The sequence below is a fragment of the Dipodomys spectabilis genome, unplaced genomic scaffold (genome assembly GCF_019054845.1).
Source record: "Dipodomys spectabilis isolate Male_0828 unplaced genomic scaffold, ASM1905484v1 ptg000265l, whole genome shotgun sequence".
Lineage (NCBI taxonomy): Eukaryota > Metazoa > Chordata > Mammalia > Rodentia > Heteromyidae > Dipodomys > Dipodomys spectabilis.
In genome coordinates this window covers 957,222-976,270 of record NW_024870942.1, presented here as the reverse complement: position 1 = coordinate 976,270, position 19,049 = coordinate 957,222, and the positions used below count along the sequence as shown (strand labels likewise).

Below are 19,049 nucleotides of genomic sequence, written 5' to 3'. Positions count from 1 at the left end.
TTTTTAATGACATTTAAGATAAAATATGTAATTCAGTCAAAAGTTAAGATAAAGCAAAAATTAGTGGTGAACTGTTAACTATTAGTCCACCTTCCTTTTGTAACCCACTACTATGAGATGATTAATGTAGATGATAAATACTCACATAAAACTCTTCAAATACTAGAGAAATTTAAGGTGGCAATAAAAATTGTATCCAAGGAGTAAATTTAATTTTCTTGAAACATGGACCTTTATTGAGAAATATGAATGAAAGATGAATTTAACTTAATTTTATTGTGAATTATTTGCTGTCTACAACATGACTTTATTAGGTGAACATAAGTTGCATACTACAAATGTCTATCATTTTACTTAGTTACATTTTTGAGCATTTGAGAAGGTTAAATGCAAGAAAATACTTATTTGAGAAAAATGTAATAGTGTATAATTTTATTAACTACAGTACTTATATTGTACATTAGTCTTGTACACTTATTAATCATCATATCAGTTTCTTTGTATCCTTTGACTAAGTGTTCCCAACAAATAGTCTGAGTAAAGAATTATCAATTTTATTTTTTGATGTTTTATTTAGTTAACAGTATATAATAGTTAATCATGAAACTTTCAAAAGACTTAAACACCATGCACAATAGAGAGGCAATATTTATATTGAAGTCATTCATATGGAGAAATTTGATATCATAAATTCATAAAGCACTGAGTTAAGAAACCATCATGCTGGATGCCATCGGCTCATGGCTGCAATCCTAACTACTCAAAGGTTACAATCTGAGGACTATGGTTGGAAGCCAGCCCAGGCAGGAGAGTCTATAAGACTCTTATTTCCAATTGCCCACAAGAGCCCATGAGATTCTTTCCAGTTACTCATCAAAAGCTGGAATTGAGCTTTGGCTTAAGTGCTAGAGCACTAGCTTTGAACACAAAAGCTCAAGGGCAGGGACCAAGCCCTGAGTTCAAGTCTACATACTGGCACAAGACAAAAAGAAAAGAACCCACTATTAGTTGCTTCTAACAAGTTGTTAAGTGCAGCTTAACAAATGCTGAATCTGAGGATGAGCCTGGATTTGGCATGCCCAGAGAGGTTGGGAAATGAGACCTTGTGTTCCATCTCTAAACCTAGCTCTACCGATTTTTCTTTCACCTCAAAGCATGTATCCTTCCTATAAATAATACTAAATAAACTAGAAAAAATTATCTCTTACAAATAATCCACCTATAAGAGGTTCTCAAGAGCCATGTCCCCTAAACGTAATATTTATTCTTAATATTTATTCTTAGTATCTCTGTGTTAGCTGCCACTTGCAAACAATAGACAAATGCTGTGCTGGAAGGGCTATGGCAAGGAAAGATGTGGGCTGCAATCCTAGAGGCAGATTTGAGGACGGGCTGCAGGTGCCTGGGGAGCAATGTGCACTTGCTGCACAGTAGTAGACAGCTGAGTCCCCAGGCTGAGTGTCTTTGATGAGCAGGAAAAGGTGTTTGTCATTCTTCTTCAATAAGACCAGGAGTTTTCCATTTTCATTTCTGTCCCGATTTGAACGGATATCTATAATAAGCTGGGGACCCTGTCCTGGTTCTTGCTTGTACCAAGGGAAGTATGAGAAGGCACTGTCTGTGTAAGTACAGTTAATGACACAGCTATCTCCCTCCTGCACACTCAGGACAGAAGGACTCTGCTCCACCTTCTCTCCTCGGCTCAGCACTATAGGGAGAGAAAGACAGAAAGGAGACAGTTAGGTCAGTACTCTTCAGAATGATCTTTTCCTACAGTAACTATAGACAGTTTGGATAAACTGATCTTCTCCTGGATATCTAAAGAAATATATGGTTTCCCTTAATCCTCAACTAACAGTGCAGCTGCAGCCACAGGAGTAGGAATAAATCATGAATCAATTTCTTCATTTTTCTTCCCAAGTAGGATCAGTTGAAGACTTAAGATCTCCTATCTGATGTCACTTCTGTTACCAAGTTGTCTCCCTTTCTCTCTTTCAGTTGTAGTATTTCCTGAGATGTCTACATAGCCAATAAGAAAAAGATTTGCTTTTATCTTTGGCCTATTCATTTAGAACCACTAAAATGAACATATTGGATATCTGCTGAGTTTCACTGCCACCTTGTGGTCACACCCCTAACTACTGAACTCTGGTTAAAAGTTCACTTAACTGTGTGAACTACAAAGCACAAAACTGCAATAAGTTAAATAAAATGTGTCTTGATTAAACAGTAAATATATAATAAGTATGTAGAGATCAAGGTTGACATTTTGTCACAATTAAGTCACTTTTTGGTAATATAAAGTTTGAACTCAAGGCCTCACACTTCCTCCACTGTAATGTGTGTGTGTGTGTGTGTGTGTGTGTGTTTAACACCAAACTTTGAAAAATTCCTTTACTCTTTTTTCTTAAAATTTTATTGTAAATGTATTTTACCTAGAGGTTATAGTTACATAAGTCAGGTAATGATACATTTCCTTTTGAACAGTATTACCTCATCCTTCATTCTTTTCCAGTTTTTCCCCTCCTTAATTCCTTCCCCACAAAGCTGTATGGTTCATTTCCAACATAAAAAGTCCTTTAATCTTCCAAATTTCTACGATTTCTTTTTTTGTCAAAAAGCCTTTCCCAAAGGCATTTGCTGTTGGCTCATGCCTTTAATCCTAGCTACTCAAGAAGCTGAGATCTGAGGATTGAGGTTCAAAGCTAGCCTAGGCAGGAAAGACAGAGACTCTTATTTCCAATCATCAGAAAACCAGAAGTTGTGGAGTGGCTAAAAGTGGTAAAGTACTAGCCTTGCACAAAAGAGTTCAGGGATGGCACCCAGGCCCTGAGTTCAAGCCTCACAACTGAGAAGAAAAAAGAGGAGGCTTTTCCATCTACTTTAATGTCTTGATATTTTCTGCCTACTTTTGCAAGAATATTTCAAGTGAAACCTTAATTCTGTGTGTGTCTGCAAAAAGAAATTGATCTTAGAGAACTGACCACAATCAATAATTTCAGAAAAACCAAGATGATCTTATTTCAGGAAGTGATTTTATGCTTAGAGTTCCAGGAGTTGTGGGGAATTAATCTAATTCCTTATTCATAATTCACAGACTTAAAGATTTTAGAAAGCTGTGATAATGACCCTCAAACCCAACTCAATTTAGAATTCATGTATACACACGTACATACATGAAATATATAGAAAAGTACATGCATGAGATGTATATTGTGAGTGTATAACATTTCCCTTTCAAAGGATTTTGTTCTCCTTCTCATGTCCTATAATGGAATTCTCAAATCAATCACTGGGCAATGTTTTCTCTGCTTTGAAACAGATACTTTAGGACAGTGCCATCCTGTTGAGTCATGGCATCCAGGTAAGGATGTTTTTAACACTTTGATGGACTGTGAGTTTCAGGAAGCCAATACATACCTTCATCTCAGTTTCATTCACCATTTGACTGATAATGTTGGATTGAGGTTTATTATGTTGCTTTCCTGCCTTTAAAGTACATTCATTGGAATTGGGTGCTGAGGACTCATGCCTGTAATTCTAGCTACTCTGAGATCTGAGGGACATGGTTCAAAGCCAGCCCAGGCAGGAAAGTCTATGAGACTCTCATTTCCAATTAACTACCACAAAACCAAAAATGGTGCTGTGGCTCAAGTGGTAGAACACTCACCTTGAACTGAAGAGCTGAGGGACAGTGCTCAGGCTGTATAAACCTCAGTATCAACAAAAACAACAACAAAAGATATCTATTTGGTATAATTAATATGCATTGTTACTTTAGAAAAGACTTTAGAAATCATGGGGTGGAGAGGAAAGCACTGTCCCTTTGGCTCACTCTCCAGCAGCCAGTAGAATATCCTCAGCTCATCCAAGTTTCCTTTCTTTTTTCTTTTAATTTAATTTTATTTTATTTGTGAACATACTGTACAGAGGGGTTACAATTATATGGATAATGCGTACATTTCTTACCAAGCATTGGAGCCTCCTCCTTTGTTTACCCTTCACATCCCTTCCCAACCTCCCCCCTCCCTCCAAATCCCAATCCTTCTCCTTTCCCCCCCCCCCCACACCGATGTTGTAAAGCTCGTTTTGGACATGACAACTTGTACTTCTCATTGTTGCAATAGGACCACCTGTATCCTTAAACGACTTGTTTTTCCCCATCTCCTCCACAAGTTATACTGACATCAAATATAGTGAAAGCAGGGGTTATACTGTGGGGGAGGGACATACAAAGCAACCAAGAAATAATCTTATAAATGGGTTAGATACACATGCATGAAAGAAATAAAACATTAAAATACGTATCTAAGGGTTCATTTTCCTAACATCACATTATCTGACCTTTTCTGCTTGACTCATACATATACTAGATATTGAAAATAAGGGAAACCATGGGACCTATGTTTCTTTGGGCCTGGCTTACTTCACTTAATATAATTTTTTCCAAGTTTTTCCATTTCCTAACAAATGGGGAAATGTCATTCTTTCTGATGGAGGCATAGAATTCCATTGTGTATATATACCACATTTTCTTGATCCACTCATCTACTGAGGGGCATCTGGGTTGGTTCCATATCTTAGCTATGGTAAATAATGCTGCAATAAACATAGTTGTGCTGGTACATTTAGTGTGGTCTTGTTTGTAAACATTTGGGTAAATGCCCAAAAGTGGGATTGCTGGGTCATAAGGGAGTTCTATGTGAAGACTTTTGAGGAACCTCCATACTGCTTTCCAAAGTGGTTGAACAAGTTTACATTCCCACCAACAATGAAGTAAGGTTCCCTTCTGTCCACATCCCATCCAGCATCTGTTTTTGTTGGAGTTCTTGATTTTTGCCATTCTAACTGGAGTGAGGTGGTATCTCAATGTTGTTTTGATTTGCATTTCTTTTATGGCTATGGAGGTTGAGCATTTGTTCATGTGTCTATTGGCCATCCTTTTTCCTTCTTCAGAGAAGTTTCTATTTAAGTCTTTCGCCCACTTATTTATTGGGCAGTTGTTTCTTTGAGGATTTGTTGTTGGGGGGTTTAATTTTTTGAATTCCAAGTATATTTTAGATATGAGACCCTTGTCCGTTGTATGGCTAGTAAAGATCTTCTTCCAATCCATGGGCTTTCTATTGATCTTGCTAGCTATGTCATTTGCCCTGCAGAAGCTCTGCAACTTGATGCAATCCCATTTGTCCAACCTTTCTTTGATTTCTTGTGTTTCCGGGTCTCTATTCAAAAAATTTCGGCCTGAGCCAAGGAGACCTAGGGTTTCTCCTATCCCATCCTGTAATGTTTTCAGAGTGTCTGCTTTGACTTCGAGGTCTTTGATACATTTGGATTTGATTCTGGTGCAGGGTGATATATAAGGAACTAGCTTTAGTTTTCTACAAGTAGTTAACCAATTTTGCCAGCATCATTTACTGAAGAGGCTGTCTTTGTTCCAGTCTATTGTTTTAGCTCCCTTATCGAAGATTAGATGGCTATAGGTCTGTAGGTTCATTTCTGGGTTTTCAATTCTATTCCATTGGTCCTGAGATCTGTTCTTATGCCAATACCAAGCTGTTTTGATTACTATGTCTTTATAGTAGAGTTTGAAATTTGGTATTGATATTCCTCCAGCAGTGTTCTTTCCATTGAGGAGCATTTTTGCTATTCGGGGTCTTTTATTGTTCCATATGAATTTTTGGATTGCCTCTTCTATTTTTCATAGGTATTGCGTTGAATTTGTAGATAGCCTTGGGAAGTATTGCCATTTTCACGATGTTAATCTTTCCAATCCAGGAACATGGGAGGCTTTGCCATTTTTTAAGTTCTGTGTTGATTTCCTTTCCCAAGATTTTAAAGTTTTCATCATAGAGGTCCTTCACTTCTTTGGTTAAGTTAATTCCTAGGTATTTTATTTTTTGTGGGGCTATTACAAATGGAGTTGCTTTCCTAATTTCAGCCACACTTTTCTCATTGTTGGCAAACAGAAAAGCCATTCATTTTGGGGGGTTAATTTTATACCCTGCTACTTTGCCAAAGTTTTGTATCAGCTTGAGTAATTTGGGAGTGGAGTCTATGGGATTCTTTAAATACAAGATCATGTCGTCTGCAAAGAGGGAGAGTTTTATTTCTTCTTTCCCTTTTTGGATCCCCTTTATGTCTGCATCTTGTCTTATTGCTGTAGCTAGGCATTCTAATACTAGGTTGAAGAGAAGTGGAGAGAGTGGACATCCTTGTCTTGTTCCTGAGTTAAGAGGAAATGGCTTTAGTTTTTCACCATTAAGTATAATGGTGGCTGTAGGTTTGTCATATACAGCCTTTATTGTATTGAGGAATGTTCCATGGATTCCTAATTTTTCCAAAACCTTCATCATAAAGGGGTGTTGGATCTTGTCGAATGCTTTTTCTGCATCTATTGAGATAACTATGTGGTTCTTATTCTTGCTCCTGTTGATGTGATGAATAATATTAATTGACTTGCGTATATTGAACCAGCTTTGCATCCCTGAAATGAATCCTGTTTGATCATGGTGTATGATTTTTTGGGTAAATTGTTGAAGTCGGCTGGCCAAAATTTTGTTGAGAAGTTTTGCATCAATGTTCTTCAAAGAAATGGTTCTATAGTTCTCTTTCTTGGATGAGTCCCTGCCTGGTTTTGGGATGAGGGTTATGATGGCTTCATAGAATGTGTTCGGTAGTGAGCTTTCTCTTTCAATTTCATTGAAGAGTTGGAGGAGAATTGGTGTGAGCTCTGCTTTGAAGGCCTTGTAGAATTCCGCTGTAAAACCATCTGGTCCTGGACTTTTCTTAGCTGGAAGGTCTCTTATTGCTGTTTATATTTCAACACTTGATATGGGCCTGTTAAGCTGGGTTAACTCATCTTGGTTTAGTTTTGGCATGTCAATATTTGCTAGGAAAAGGTCCATTTCTGTCAAGTTCTCAAACTTATTAGCATAAAGTTTTGAGAAGTATTCCCTTATAATGTTTTGAATCTTGGTTGTTTCCGTGGTGATGTTTCCATTCTCATCTCTGAGTTTATTTATTTGGGTGTGTTCTCTTCTTTTTCTGATAAGATTTGCTAAGGGTCTGTCAATTTTGTTAATTTTTTCGAAGAACCAACTCTTTGTTTTGTTGATTCTTTCTATAGTTTTTTTTGGATTCTAATTCATTTAATTCTGATTTAATTTTAATTATTGCTTACCATCTATTGGATTGGGGTTTATCTTGCTGTTTTTTTTCAAGGAGGTTTAGATGTGTCATTAAATTGTTGTTTTCAGATCTTTCCAATTTGTTGATGTAGGAGCTCAGAGCTATAAACTTGCCTCTGAGTACTGCTTTTGCTGTGTCCCAGAGGAGCTGGTAATTTGTGTGTTCATTTTTGTTGAATAGCATGAACATTTGAATTTCCTTTCTAATCTCTTCCATGACCCACTCGTGATTCAGCAGTGTGTTGTTCAGCCTCCATGTGATACCAGACTTTCTTTGGTGGCTTTTGTTGTTGAGTTCTAATTTTATTCCCTTGTGGTCAGAGAGAATGCAAGGTATAACTTCAGTGTTTCTGAATTTAGACAAGTTTGCTTTGTTGCCTAAAATGTGGTCTCTTTCAGAAAGTGTTCCATGTACTGCTGAGAAAAACGTGTATTCTGATGCTGCTGGGTGAAATGTTCGGTAGATAGCTGTTAAATGTAGTCCAAGTTTCCTTTCTTGACTACTGTGTCACACATTTACACAAACTGGAACTCCATAGTGGAAGCTCAGTGGTCCAAGACTGTTCCACAGTCAAAAAGCAGAGCTCAGTTTTGGGCGGGGTTTCATTATAACAGTTTCTCCTCACTCAGCAACTGGACCAGCAAGAATGGGCAGGTAGAGAATTCTCACGAGGAAGTGAGGAAATGGAATTTCTTTCTATATACCCCCACTTACTAGCTGTTTCATAGTGGCATTTTGAATATCCTTTCTATGATTGTAAACTGAACATCATCTGTCTTTTACAATGTTTATCCGAGAAAATTTCTTTGGAGGGCTATGTGAACTGTGGAGTAGTATAATAGTGGCGTGAAATTGCATAGCATCTTGGACATCCAAAACCATTTCATGTCTATCTGTGTAAACCAGTGTTTGTGAGGTCACTCTAACCAGCTTCTAGGCTTCTTCAGAAGCAGAAACAAATATTCAGGATGTTATCTTTCCTGGTCCATCCTTCTCTAACATAAATGATGGATAGTAGATCACTAAATCAATAGAAAATGAAATAAAATAAACTCCAGTCTGAGCATGAGTTAGCAGAATTGTCTATTAGGAAGATCTATTTATTTTATTGGATAAATGGATCATTTGTAATAAAATAAATAATTTGTATCCAAATTACAGCAGACCCTTGACATCTGCAAATCTTTGGTTTCAAGCAGATTGTCATTGTGGAACAACATAAATTCTCAGGCTGCATAGAGTTCAGCATTGTGGATGCTTGGTTCATCTTCATTACTATGCTACCATGACATTGGAGATGTTTGGGGACACTATTTAAATACATGAAACAGATTTTTACAAAATTAAGGGCAGGGAAACACTCAACAGATCACACAATAATTAAACAGTGCATGTGGGGTTATGTTCTTCAGTGCTGAGAACTTTTTGGCATCTACTGAGCTGCATAAGATATGTGTAGTAATTTTAAATTTCCAGTTCCGTATTTTCTTTTGTGGATTTTAGTTAATCATTTTTATTCTGCTTAATCAAAACACTTCATAGTAAGTTTACCTTGCTGTCTATCTTCACACAGGAAACACGCATCCACAAACATACACACAGAAACACACACACATTATCCCACATATTCACTCAACTTACCATTTTGGAGATGCCAGAGTGATTTATTAATATATTAAACCAAAGCATGTTATTGAACCTTGAAGGATTCTGAATTAAGTCATTCTCATTCCAAGTGTACTTTCTAAATTCTAGTTTCCAATAGAATTGGCTACAAAATTCATGGACTCAATGCAAAATGAATTTTGGGGTCCTTATTCAGGAGCAGAGAATGTATCACTAAGTAAAAGAATAACACTCCTTATAAAACACAATATTTATACTGACCCATAAGTAACAAAACAGATGCAGAATGCAAAAGATTAGCATTAGAAATATATATAAAATCGCATTGTCTTTTGAAAATGATATGATGATTTCATTATAAGACTTCTCTGGCTCGCATTTCTGTAATTTGATGTTGAAGGTTTTCACAAATAACCTTGTTCGCAGTTCATTTTCAAAAAGATATCAGGTTCCCATCATCAATTCAATATTGGAATCTGAAGGTTTGATCATTCTTAATTAGAAAAATGATGCACAAGGTATTGGAGCTCTTTTATATGAAGTATACATTTTATATGCTATGATAATATAAAATATTAATGATAAATGATAAAAATATTTGAAACAAAGTATTTAACAATAAACCTGCCTCATGCCTGCAATCCTTGCTGCTCAGGAGTCTGAGATCTGAGTGTCATAGTTCAAAGCCAGCTAGGGCAGGAAAGTCTAGGGGATTATCATTTCCAATTAGCCACCAAAGAGCCAAAGTGAAGCTATTGTTCAAGTGGTAGAGCTTTCATCTAGAGAAAAAGGTTAAGAGACTGCATCCAAGCCAAGATTCTAGGTACCACTACAGCCATAAATAAATAAGTAAATAAAAATTAAACAAGGTAAATTCACACAGGTTTATTTTAATGTTTCTTATAATACGTTCTTGAAACTTCACAAGAAAAGAATGTTCTCTATCAAACTGCTATTTTTATTACCAATAATTTATGTCTGTTATCAGGCACTCTGCTGTGCTATGTGATATCTATTTTCAAGATTGAAAGTTGAAGCTTTTGTAAAGAGTCACACAGAATCACACAGAATGCTTTATTGCAATGCCTACCTATGTGCTTTCATGTTGCAGTAATGTAATAATGATACTTACTGATCTCCAGTTTGAGTTTACACCAAACACAGAGTCCATCCCATTACATGCACTTGGACTGGTCCACACAACTGCTCAGCTCTTTGATTACACCCTATATCCTTGAACTGGAGCTTGCCATTGCTTCTGTCTTCAAGCCTGTAAATCTCTGCTCATGAACCTGTTCAATCTTCTTGTCCAACTTCACTTATAAAAATAAAGACAAATCATTCAAGGATAAAGTAGTATTTCAAGACAGCATTAGAGGAACAGTATTAATTAAAAACCCAGGCCCTTCCTGAAAGCTGGACCCTGGGACAGCACAAATCACAAGCCAGGAAGCTAACCCTGCCTGCTCCCACCTTCACTGGGATTGTCCATTTCTCTTCCTTGTAATTTTTAGGGCTGTATCCTTCCTTCTCTTGCACATTACATTAACGTTAATGAAGAGAAAGGTTTAAGGAGTTCTTCCTTATAAAGGGCTGTTAAGAAAAGACAGAATGGATATTTTTCAGTGTTACATCACTGAAATCACACTATATAAATTTACCAAAAGGTATTATTTACATTCTGAAATGCTCTAAAAGGCTCACTCAGAGTACAAGCTCTGGTTTTGGATCCAGCACTCCTAACTAGAAACCGTGCTGGGAAGTCACCTTCACTCTGCAATCCTTAGTATCTTCCTGTGCAAAGTGGTGAAATATTGTCAGTACATAAATAATGCATATAATCACCTAGAGTCCTAACATTTGATGACAGGAAATGTTCTTTCAGTGTATCTGTTATGGGCCTATATTTGAAGAAAAATCTGAATATAAAATGTATATGTGTGTTTATGTAAACTTTCCATTGTTTTGTTCCTTGGAAAATTAAAAAGAACTGTAATGAATTGAAAACTAGAGTATATTTTTCTATTTTTTCACATATATTAAAAATGAACTGTAATGAGTTGGATCACTAGAGTATACACACACAAACAAAAAACATACAGATACACACACACACACACACACACACACACACACATTCAGTGCTAGTACTGGGGCTTGAAGCCAGGGCCTGAGTGTGGCCTCTTGAGTTTAGGTTAGCCTTCTACCACTTGAACTAGAGTTTCACTTCTGGCTCTTTGGTGGCTAACTGGAGGTGAGTTTTGTTGCAGACCCTGCTGGCAATGTGTGATCAAAGGTTTCCTGCCATTGACCTCAACCCTCTGGGCTGCAAGTACTTCCCCTTTTATTTTATTTTGTTCTTCTTGGCTTTGTGCCTGGCGCTTATCTGGGAGAGTATGGTAGACAAAGATTGTTTGAATGAGGAAGGATACCTACTGTCTGCACATGTTGGCACGGTGGGTCCTGAAACAATGTGATGCAAGCATTTGAGAAACATAGAAAGTCTATATAGCTGAGGCTTTTGTTGAAATAAACAGAGTTGTGTTTTCAAACTTCTCCTCTCCTTCATCAATCCCCTAGCCCCGGGGGAGCCCCTGTTCGTGTTGCAGCTGGGCTGCGGCAACTGGCACCTAAACAGGGACCAGAGGAAATCACAGTGAGGACTTCTGGAGCACAGAAGTATCAAGGTAAGGGAACCACGAAGTGCAGTAGCGGAAAAGGAAAGGAGACGTAATATGGGGCGGAGGTGGGATGGGGGGGGCAGAGCAAAGAAAGGCGATTGTTTCTGATGGCCTTCTTAGCCCTTGTAAGGCAAAAGGGCTGCAAGATTAGTCTAAAGGGAATAGAGGAATTTTTTGAGGTTGTGGAGAATCTCTGCCCCTGGTTCCCCGATGAGAGAGCAGTGGATTTGGCTATCTGGCAAAAGGTGGGTCAAGATTTAAAAAATCAGATTAAATTTACAGGAAAACATGCTATCCCCCCTCAGACATTTCATATTTAGAATATGAGTCAAGAGAGTCTTGACTCCAATCACCAGATCAAAATTGTTTCTATAAGATCCTTGTCTTAGGAAAAAAATAAAGAGACCTTCCTTTGTACATCAGATGTGGAAGGAGAGGACTGTCAGTCCCAGTGTTGGAATTTCAGAAGCATTGAAAGTCTGTGTCAGGTTTTCAACACTCTCAGTAAAGAAGACAAAGACCCTCCAGGGTAGCAACCCTACCCCACCCCCAGCCCTATGAGAGCTGCCTTCTTCTCTGTGATAAAAGAGGAATGCAATTACCACAGCTGTTAATTCAGACTCTACCACCTATGTCTGCAGCCCAAAAGGCTATACTGACTGCTAAGGAGTGGCATGAGGATACTGGGGACTTCCAACTTTTTCCTGTTTTACAAGACTGAGGCCAACAGCAGAGAGGATGTATTTGGAAGGAGATCTTCATCCAGTTGCCGTTCCTACATGGTTCTGGGGTCCTTTGCCACCTAGGACCATAGGGCTGGTGTTGAGCAGTCAAGCTGGACTATGAAAGGACTGATTGATTACCCAGGTGTCATTGATAATGATTATACAGGAGAGATTAAAATTATGGCTGGGTTGAAAAAACGAACCTTGCTTGTGCCTGCCCATACTCCCATTGCTCAATTGATTTTGCTTTTTTTAGTTCCTCTTCCTAATAAATCTCTTCAGTCTAACCAGGGAAATAGAGGCTTTGGCTTCAAAGATAAAGCCTTTTGGCTTCAGAAAATTGGGCAAGAACGACCTGAGTTAGAACTCAGATAAGAGAGACACTTTTTATAGACACCAAAGCTGATGTTTCTGTTGTATCTGGCCTATACTGGCCTCCCTCCTGGGCAAAAGAAGATATCCTCACCCTGCGCAGGCATGTCCAAAGTTACTCAAAAAAGTTCTGCTGTGCTCAGGTGGCTGACCAAGGAAGGTTATTTGGGCATCTTTTTCAACCTTTTGTTCTATCTGACCTTCCAGTAAATTTGTGGGGCTCAGATGGGTGCTTATATCCACAGTCCCAGCCCAGTTGTTACTCAACAAATGCTTAATCAAGGGTATGATGGATGTCAGGTCTGAGACCACAAGGAAAAGGAAGGTTGGAAACTTACCAGCCTGTTGTAAACCCAAATGGACAGGGCTTGGGTTTTCCACAGGGCCACTGATAATGGCAGCTTTACATGCAGAATCTATATGTTGGAAGACCTCAACTCCTGTATGGGTAGATCAGTGGCCCTTGCCCAAGGAAAAACTTGAAGCTGCCAAGGTTCTGGTTCATGAGCAATTGAAACAAGACAATATTAAGCCTTCCACTAGTTCCTGGAATACCCCTATCTTTGTTATTAAAAAGAAATCAGGGAAATGGAGCCTTCTCCAGGACTTGCAAGAAGCTAATAGTGCTATGTCCCCTGGGGGTGCCTTGCAACCTGGCTTTCCCTCACCAAGAACTATTCCCTTATTCCAGTGGTCAAGAGATAGTTGAAGGGGCCAGAAGGGCTCTCACACCGGAAACCCTATTTGTGGCTATGCTAGCATTACTACCCTGTGCCCAGATTTCAGCTGAGGTATGCTGACCCTATTTGCCTGACTCCCCCCATTGCCTGCCCAGTGTCATGGGAGGAACTATCCATAAGAGTGTATACTAATGCCACAGGCTCTTTGGGGGAGAGACAGCTGAATTTCTGGAGCCATATTCTAGGACAATAGAATGGACTGGGCTGTTAGCTCACCTATTTGCATACATGGATGTGTTAGTGTGGTAGAACATACATGTGTAGTAAGGTATTCAGGGATAGATTATGGCTCTGAGTTCTTCTGGAAGAAAAAGGTGTATGGATGGAAAAAGATGGAGCTTATGTATAACACTAATAGAGTTGCTTTGGCAGGAGATGGTGTGCGCCCCGATGGATTCCACTATGCCAGCTGCTGCTGATCAACCACCATGGAGAGCCTATGAATTCAACATCTTGTTTACTGTTCCAGTGGTGGGAGTTCCCCACTATGCATTGCAGGACTAGTCTCAGAGGAGTGATGTGATCAACAGTGTTTTGTCAGCTATGCTCTTGGTCAACCCACATGGACAAGCTCACCCTGATATCTGGAGACTGGCTACTTGGACTAATACCTCTCACCTTCCCGTACCACTGTTCTAGAGACCTATTCCGCTCCATGGATTTGTATCATTTACTGTGAAAGCTTGTGTTATGCATCCATATATGCTGGTGGTTGGGCAGGGTGTGGTGGTTAAGGATGGGGAGGCATTTCATGCCTCTTGCCAAAATAATTGTGTTCTTACTAACTATATAAGTAATTCTGGACATTTTGGAGCACATACAGTGTTTGTTACAATACAACTCCTTATGTTGCCTGTTAAGGTGATGGAACCATGGTATAATGATTCTGGGCTTCAGTTTGCTATTGAGGTTCAAAAGGCTCTTAGCTGCTCCCACAAATTTTTGGAAATATTGGTTGCCAGCATTATTGCTACCATAACTCTGATTGCCAGTGCTGTGGCCCTAACCCAAACCATATATACAGCACAACATGTTAATCATGTTAATACTTTGGCTCAAAATGTTTCTAGTGTCCTTGGGACCCAAGTGTGAGTGGGGAAAAAGATGGCAGAACATCTAAATGCTTTGGAAACAGCCATGATATATATTAATAATCAGGTATAACTGCTGAAGACTCAGTTAAAAATGGCATTCCATGCTATTTATCAGTACTTTTAAACATGATGGAAATGTGACTTGGCCAATATCCAGCATCATATTCAAGGAATTTGGGCCCATGATAATTTGAGCTTTGATATTATGCAGCTTCAGGGGCAGGTATTTGATATTGGCCACTCTACCCTAAAGGTAGCAGAGCCTGAAGACTTGGCTGCATCAGTTCTTCATTCCCTGCAGGGATTCACTCTGGAAATGTGTTACAACACTCCTTTTGGTATTTCTTGGACATTTTGCTCTTTGTTGTTTTGATGTTACTTTCTCTGCAATTCTTCCTAAGATGTATGATCCACTCCTTTATCCAGGTCCAGGATATATATATAGTTGCTCAATTTAAAAAATAAAAGAGGGGGAAATGTTGCAGAAGCTGAGGTGCCAGGAGCTGGCAACGTGTGAGCAAAGCCTCCCGGACATTAACTCCAACCCTCTGGGTTGCAAGTACTTTGCCCTTATATTTAAGGAAGTGTTTTTCTTGGTTTTGGGCCTGGGGGCTTGTATGGGAGAGTATGGTAGACAAAGATAGTTTGAAATAGAATGAGGAAGGATGTGTACTGTCCACCCTTGTTGGTGCGTGGGTCCTGAAACTGAAAGACCCCAGACCCACTGGGATGCCTTCTTCAACGGGAGGGCACCCCAAGAACCAAGACTCCAAACCAGCAGATGCAACAAGCAAGAGGATTTTATTAGGCGTTTGCGCAAACGGGCTCCCTGTCCAAGGCAGACTGGAAGCCCCGAGCAGCGGTTACAGGCACTTTTAAAGACAAAAACCACAGGATTAGCATAAGACCCCAGGCTCCCCAGGATTGGCTCAGGTTAAAAATTATCATATACTCCAGCAATCATTTTGTTGTGTGGGAAGTCTTGTAACACTAGTTGTAAACTGGTTGGCTCTCTAGGGGGAGGCTTCCCTGGGGGGGAGTCCACATAGTTACAGGCTCGTGATTGGTTGACATTTGACCTAGTTTGCTGGGCTCGCCAGATGGTCCTTATCTTGAGTCCCTTGCTGAGAGTTTCTAAACAGGAATTTAGAAGAACATACTCTTTTGTTCTTTATCTATGTTTGCAGACCTTGTCCCTGGGCCTGCATCTGGACTTTGTAACTTTTTAACTTATTTCTGGGAGGGGAAGAGTCAGTGTTAGCACAAGCAGGTTTACAGAAGCAGAATTAGCAGTTAGCATATTGTAAAATGGACATAGCCCCAATTTCAATCTTTCAAAACAATGTGATGCAAGCATTTTTCAAATATAGAAAGTGTATATAGCTGAGGCTTTTGCTGAAATAAACAAAGTTTGCTTTCAGCCTTCTCTCCACCTCCATTAGTCCCTTTGACCCCGCGGAGCCCTTGTTCGTGCTATGGCTGGACCCTGGCAGTCTCACGAACTTGTTCGGCTGGCTAAATCGATGGTGCTCAGATCTCATCGTCTTAAGTAGCAAGGATTATAGGTGTGTGCCACTGGGTCCTGGATAATCATCTATTTTTAAAAAGTGTTCCATAACAGTAATTCCTGTGTAATTGATGAAGTCTGTTAGGAGACCTGTTTTCCCATTACTTTCGGTCACTGGTTCCATGAGGGATTTTTCTTATCAAAGAATTCCCGGATGGTAAATGGCACAAATCAAATGAATGACAGTCCTGAGATCAGAAGAACTGACAGCGACTCCAGGTGGATCAGGAACCCACAGCTGGGGAATGCTGCTGCACACTCCCTGAGGCAGAGGCTGGGGCTGCAGCCCAGCTGCACTTTGGGGCCAGGCTGCAGGGTGTCTGGGAGCACTGTGCCTCTGCTGCACACAGGTAGGTGCCCGAGTCTTCCAGCTGGGAGGCAGAGATGTGCAGGCTGCTGTAGCGTTCCTTGGAATCCAGTGTTGACTGCAGCCTTCCCTTCTGCTTTGTCCCTGGAGTCATGAAGAATAGGCTGAGGAGGCCGCCGCCAGGATTCTGTCGGAACCACTGCACATTGTACACCGTGGTAGAGAAATTGCACCTCAGGTTCGAGCTGGCTCCATCCTGGAGTCTCTGGACTGAAGGGCTCTGCTCCACCTGCAGCCCTGTCAACCCTGGTGGAAAGAGAACAGCAGGTGCAGATGGTGTCAGAGGGAAATCACCAAGGCAGCTGCCAAGCCTGAGGACACCCCAGGAAATGCCCAGGATGGGGAACACAGCATAGGAGCTTTGTTGCAGCTGTCCCCTGTCAGCTCTGGAGCTCCCTGACCCTGCTTGTGATGGCCCCAACTCACAAAAATCTGTACCCACAGAAGTCCCAGAGCAGCCCCAAGCCTCCTCCCCATGGCTCCTGGAATGTTTGCTGGGGTGATTTACCCAGCTCTGGAGGCAGCGAAGTCGTCAGCTCACACACACTTCTTTCCACAGGCAACAGGTTCCACCTGACTCACCAGAGCCAGTCAACTCTGAGCTCTGCCCTTCATCTAACAGGAAACCAGCCTCACTGCCTGAAGGTGCACAGCAGCCCCTGCTGTGAGGGCAGTGTAAGGGTCCCAGTCAGAGCTTCCAAAGTGTGAGGAGGAAAGGATTGGTTTTATCTTGACAGAGTCCACCTAGAGAGAAGCTTGTGGGGAAGGCTGTGTGCTGGAGGTTGATGCCTCAGAGAAGGACCTCTGGCTCTACTGTGTTGAGTAGGGCCTTGAGGAGTTACAGAAATAGCAATCCCATTTCTTTAATACAAGCTTGTCAGAGAAGTTGAGAAATAATTCACATGAAAATCCTGAAAAATGACAGTTTTGATAACATGCAATGTGCCTTAATATAAACACAGTTGTGTAAAATTACCAGGACACTGACTGCACAGAAATTGTTTCAACATTAGTTTGGCTGATTAAGAGAAAATAGGACAGACATAAGCTGTTCTGATTTCCTTCTCTCCTCTTCTCTCTCTCTTTGTTTTTCTCAGTCTGGTTGTGGGGCCTGAACTCTGGGCCTGGGCACTGTCCCTCAGCTCTTCAGCTCAAGGCTAGTGCTCTACCACTTGAGCCACAGCGCCACTTCTGGCTTTTTTCTTTTTTGCTTATGTAGTGCTGAGGAATCGAACTCAGGGTCTCAGGAATGCAAGGTAAGCGCTCTACCACTGAGCCACCTTCCCAGCCCTCTTCTTCGCTTTTCTGTCCAGCCCTTTCTCCTACTATCTGCAGGCCACACAGCAACTCTGCCCAGGCCTCACACAACCTCACTGAAGCCAAGACCACGTTCATCATCTGGAGAACTGCATGCTGTGTTCTCTCACAGATGTGACATGAGTCTTCTTTTACTTTCAGGGCTGGAGTTCTTAGTGACCCTCACAGATTAAGCAAGTTTGTGGGCTCTTACTGTTGTAGCAGAATGGGAAAGAAAGTCTTCTTGATAGTTGTTTATTATGTCTAGCCTCTCTGTACTGGCTGAAAGTCTCAACCAATCCAACTTCCTTTAGAATTAAGCGCTCTAACAATTTTTTCCCATTATCTTTAACTGGTTGTCCAAATTCATCTTGACAGTTCCTAGGTATAATACTATAAACGTTTTAGTAATTCTTCCCATCTCTTCCAACTCCATCTGTTACCTCAAGTTACATAGTTTCATTGTCATATACGCACATTGACAAGTATGACTACATTTTCCCACTTTCCTTCCACCATTATCTTTCCTGCTTCCCTTTGACATCACACCCTCAAATTCTGCAACACAATTCCCAGATTTGTGGTGTTCATTTTGTTACACAGTAAGTTAATTGCTTGAAGGAGTTACACCATTGGAATCTGCATATACCAGCTGTCCTTTAGTTAATTTGTTTATATATAGATATGATCCTATATGTATCTACATATAGTTTTAATTGTAATCTAACTTTTTCAAATGGGAGAAAACAAGCAACCTTAGTTTCTTTCAACCTGAATTATTATATTTAACATAATTTTTTCTAGGTCCATCTATTTCCTTGCAAATAATGTATGAACTAATCCACTAAATCTCAGGCCTATCTGATTTACCCATAATCTCAGTCTTTACACTTGTGATAGAGACAAGTGGGAGCTGTAATATTAATAAATACTAGAGGTAAAATATGTAAAAATCAGGTATCCTCACACCTCTGGATACTGTTTCCTTCAGTAAAATCAATCACTTCATCAACATAGAACAAAGTTGATTTTTGAGAGAGTAATATTTCTCCTCATTTCCAATGACTTTTCAGTTACCTGTTTTGGGGCAAACATCAGAAAATTTTTTTTTTAATTTTATTTTATTTTATTTGAGAACATACTGTACAGAGGGGTTACAATTACATGGGCAGGATAATGCATACATATCTTACCAAGCATTGCAGCCTCCTCCTTTGTTTACCCTTCACCTCCCTTCCCAGCCTCCCCCCTCCCTCCCACCCAATCATACCCCCCCCCACCGACATTGTAAAGCTGGTTTTGACATGACAACTTGTACTTCTCATTGTTGCAACAGGTCCACCTGAATCCTTAAACGACTTGTTTGTCCCCATCTCCTCCACATGTTATACTG

At 40.1% G+C, this 19,049-nt stretch overlaps 1 gene segment (V, D, J or C); it reads right to left on the bottom strand.

Annotated features, from left to right (window-relative positions):
* Positions 1 to 1,280: 1,280 nt before the first annotated feature.
* Positions 1,281 to 19,049, bottom strand: part of LOC122125465 — a 30,921-nt gene continuing 13,152 nt past the window's right edge. Inside the window, 1 exon segment of the V gene segment in view lies at positions 1,281 to 1,708. Coding sequence covers positions 1,281 to 1,708 — 428 coding nt within the window.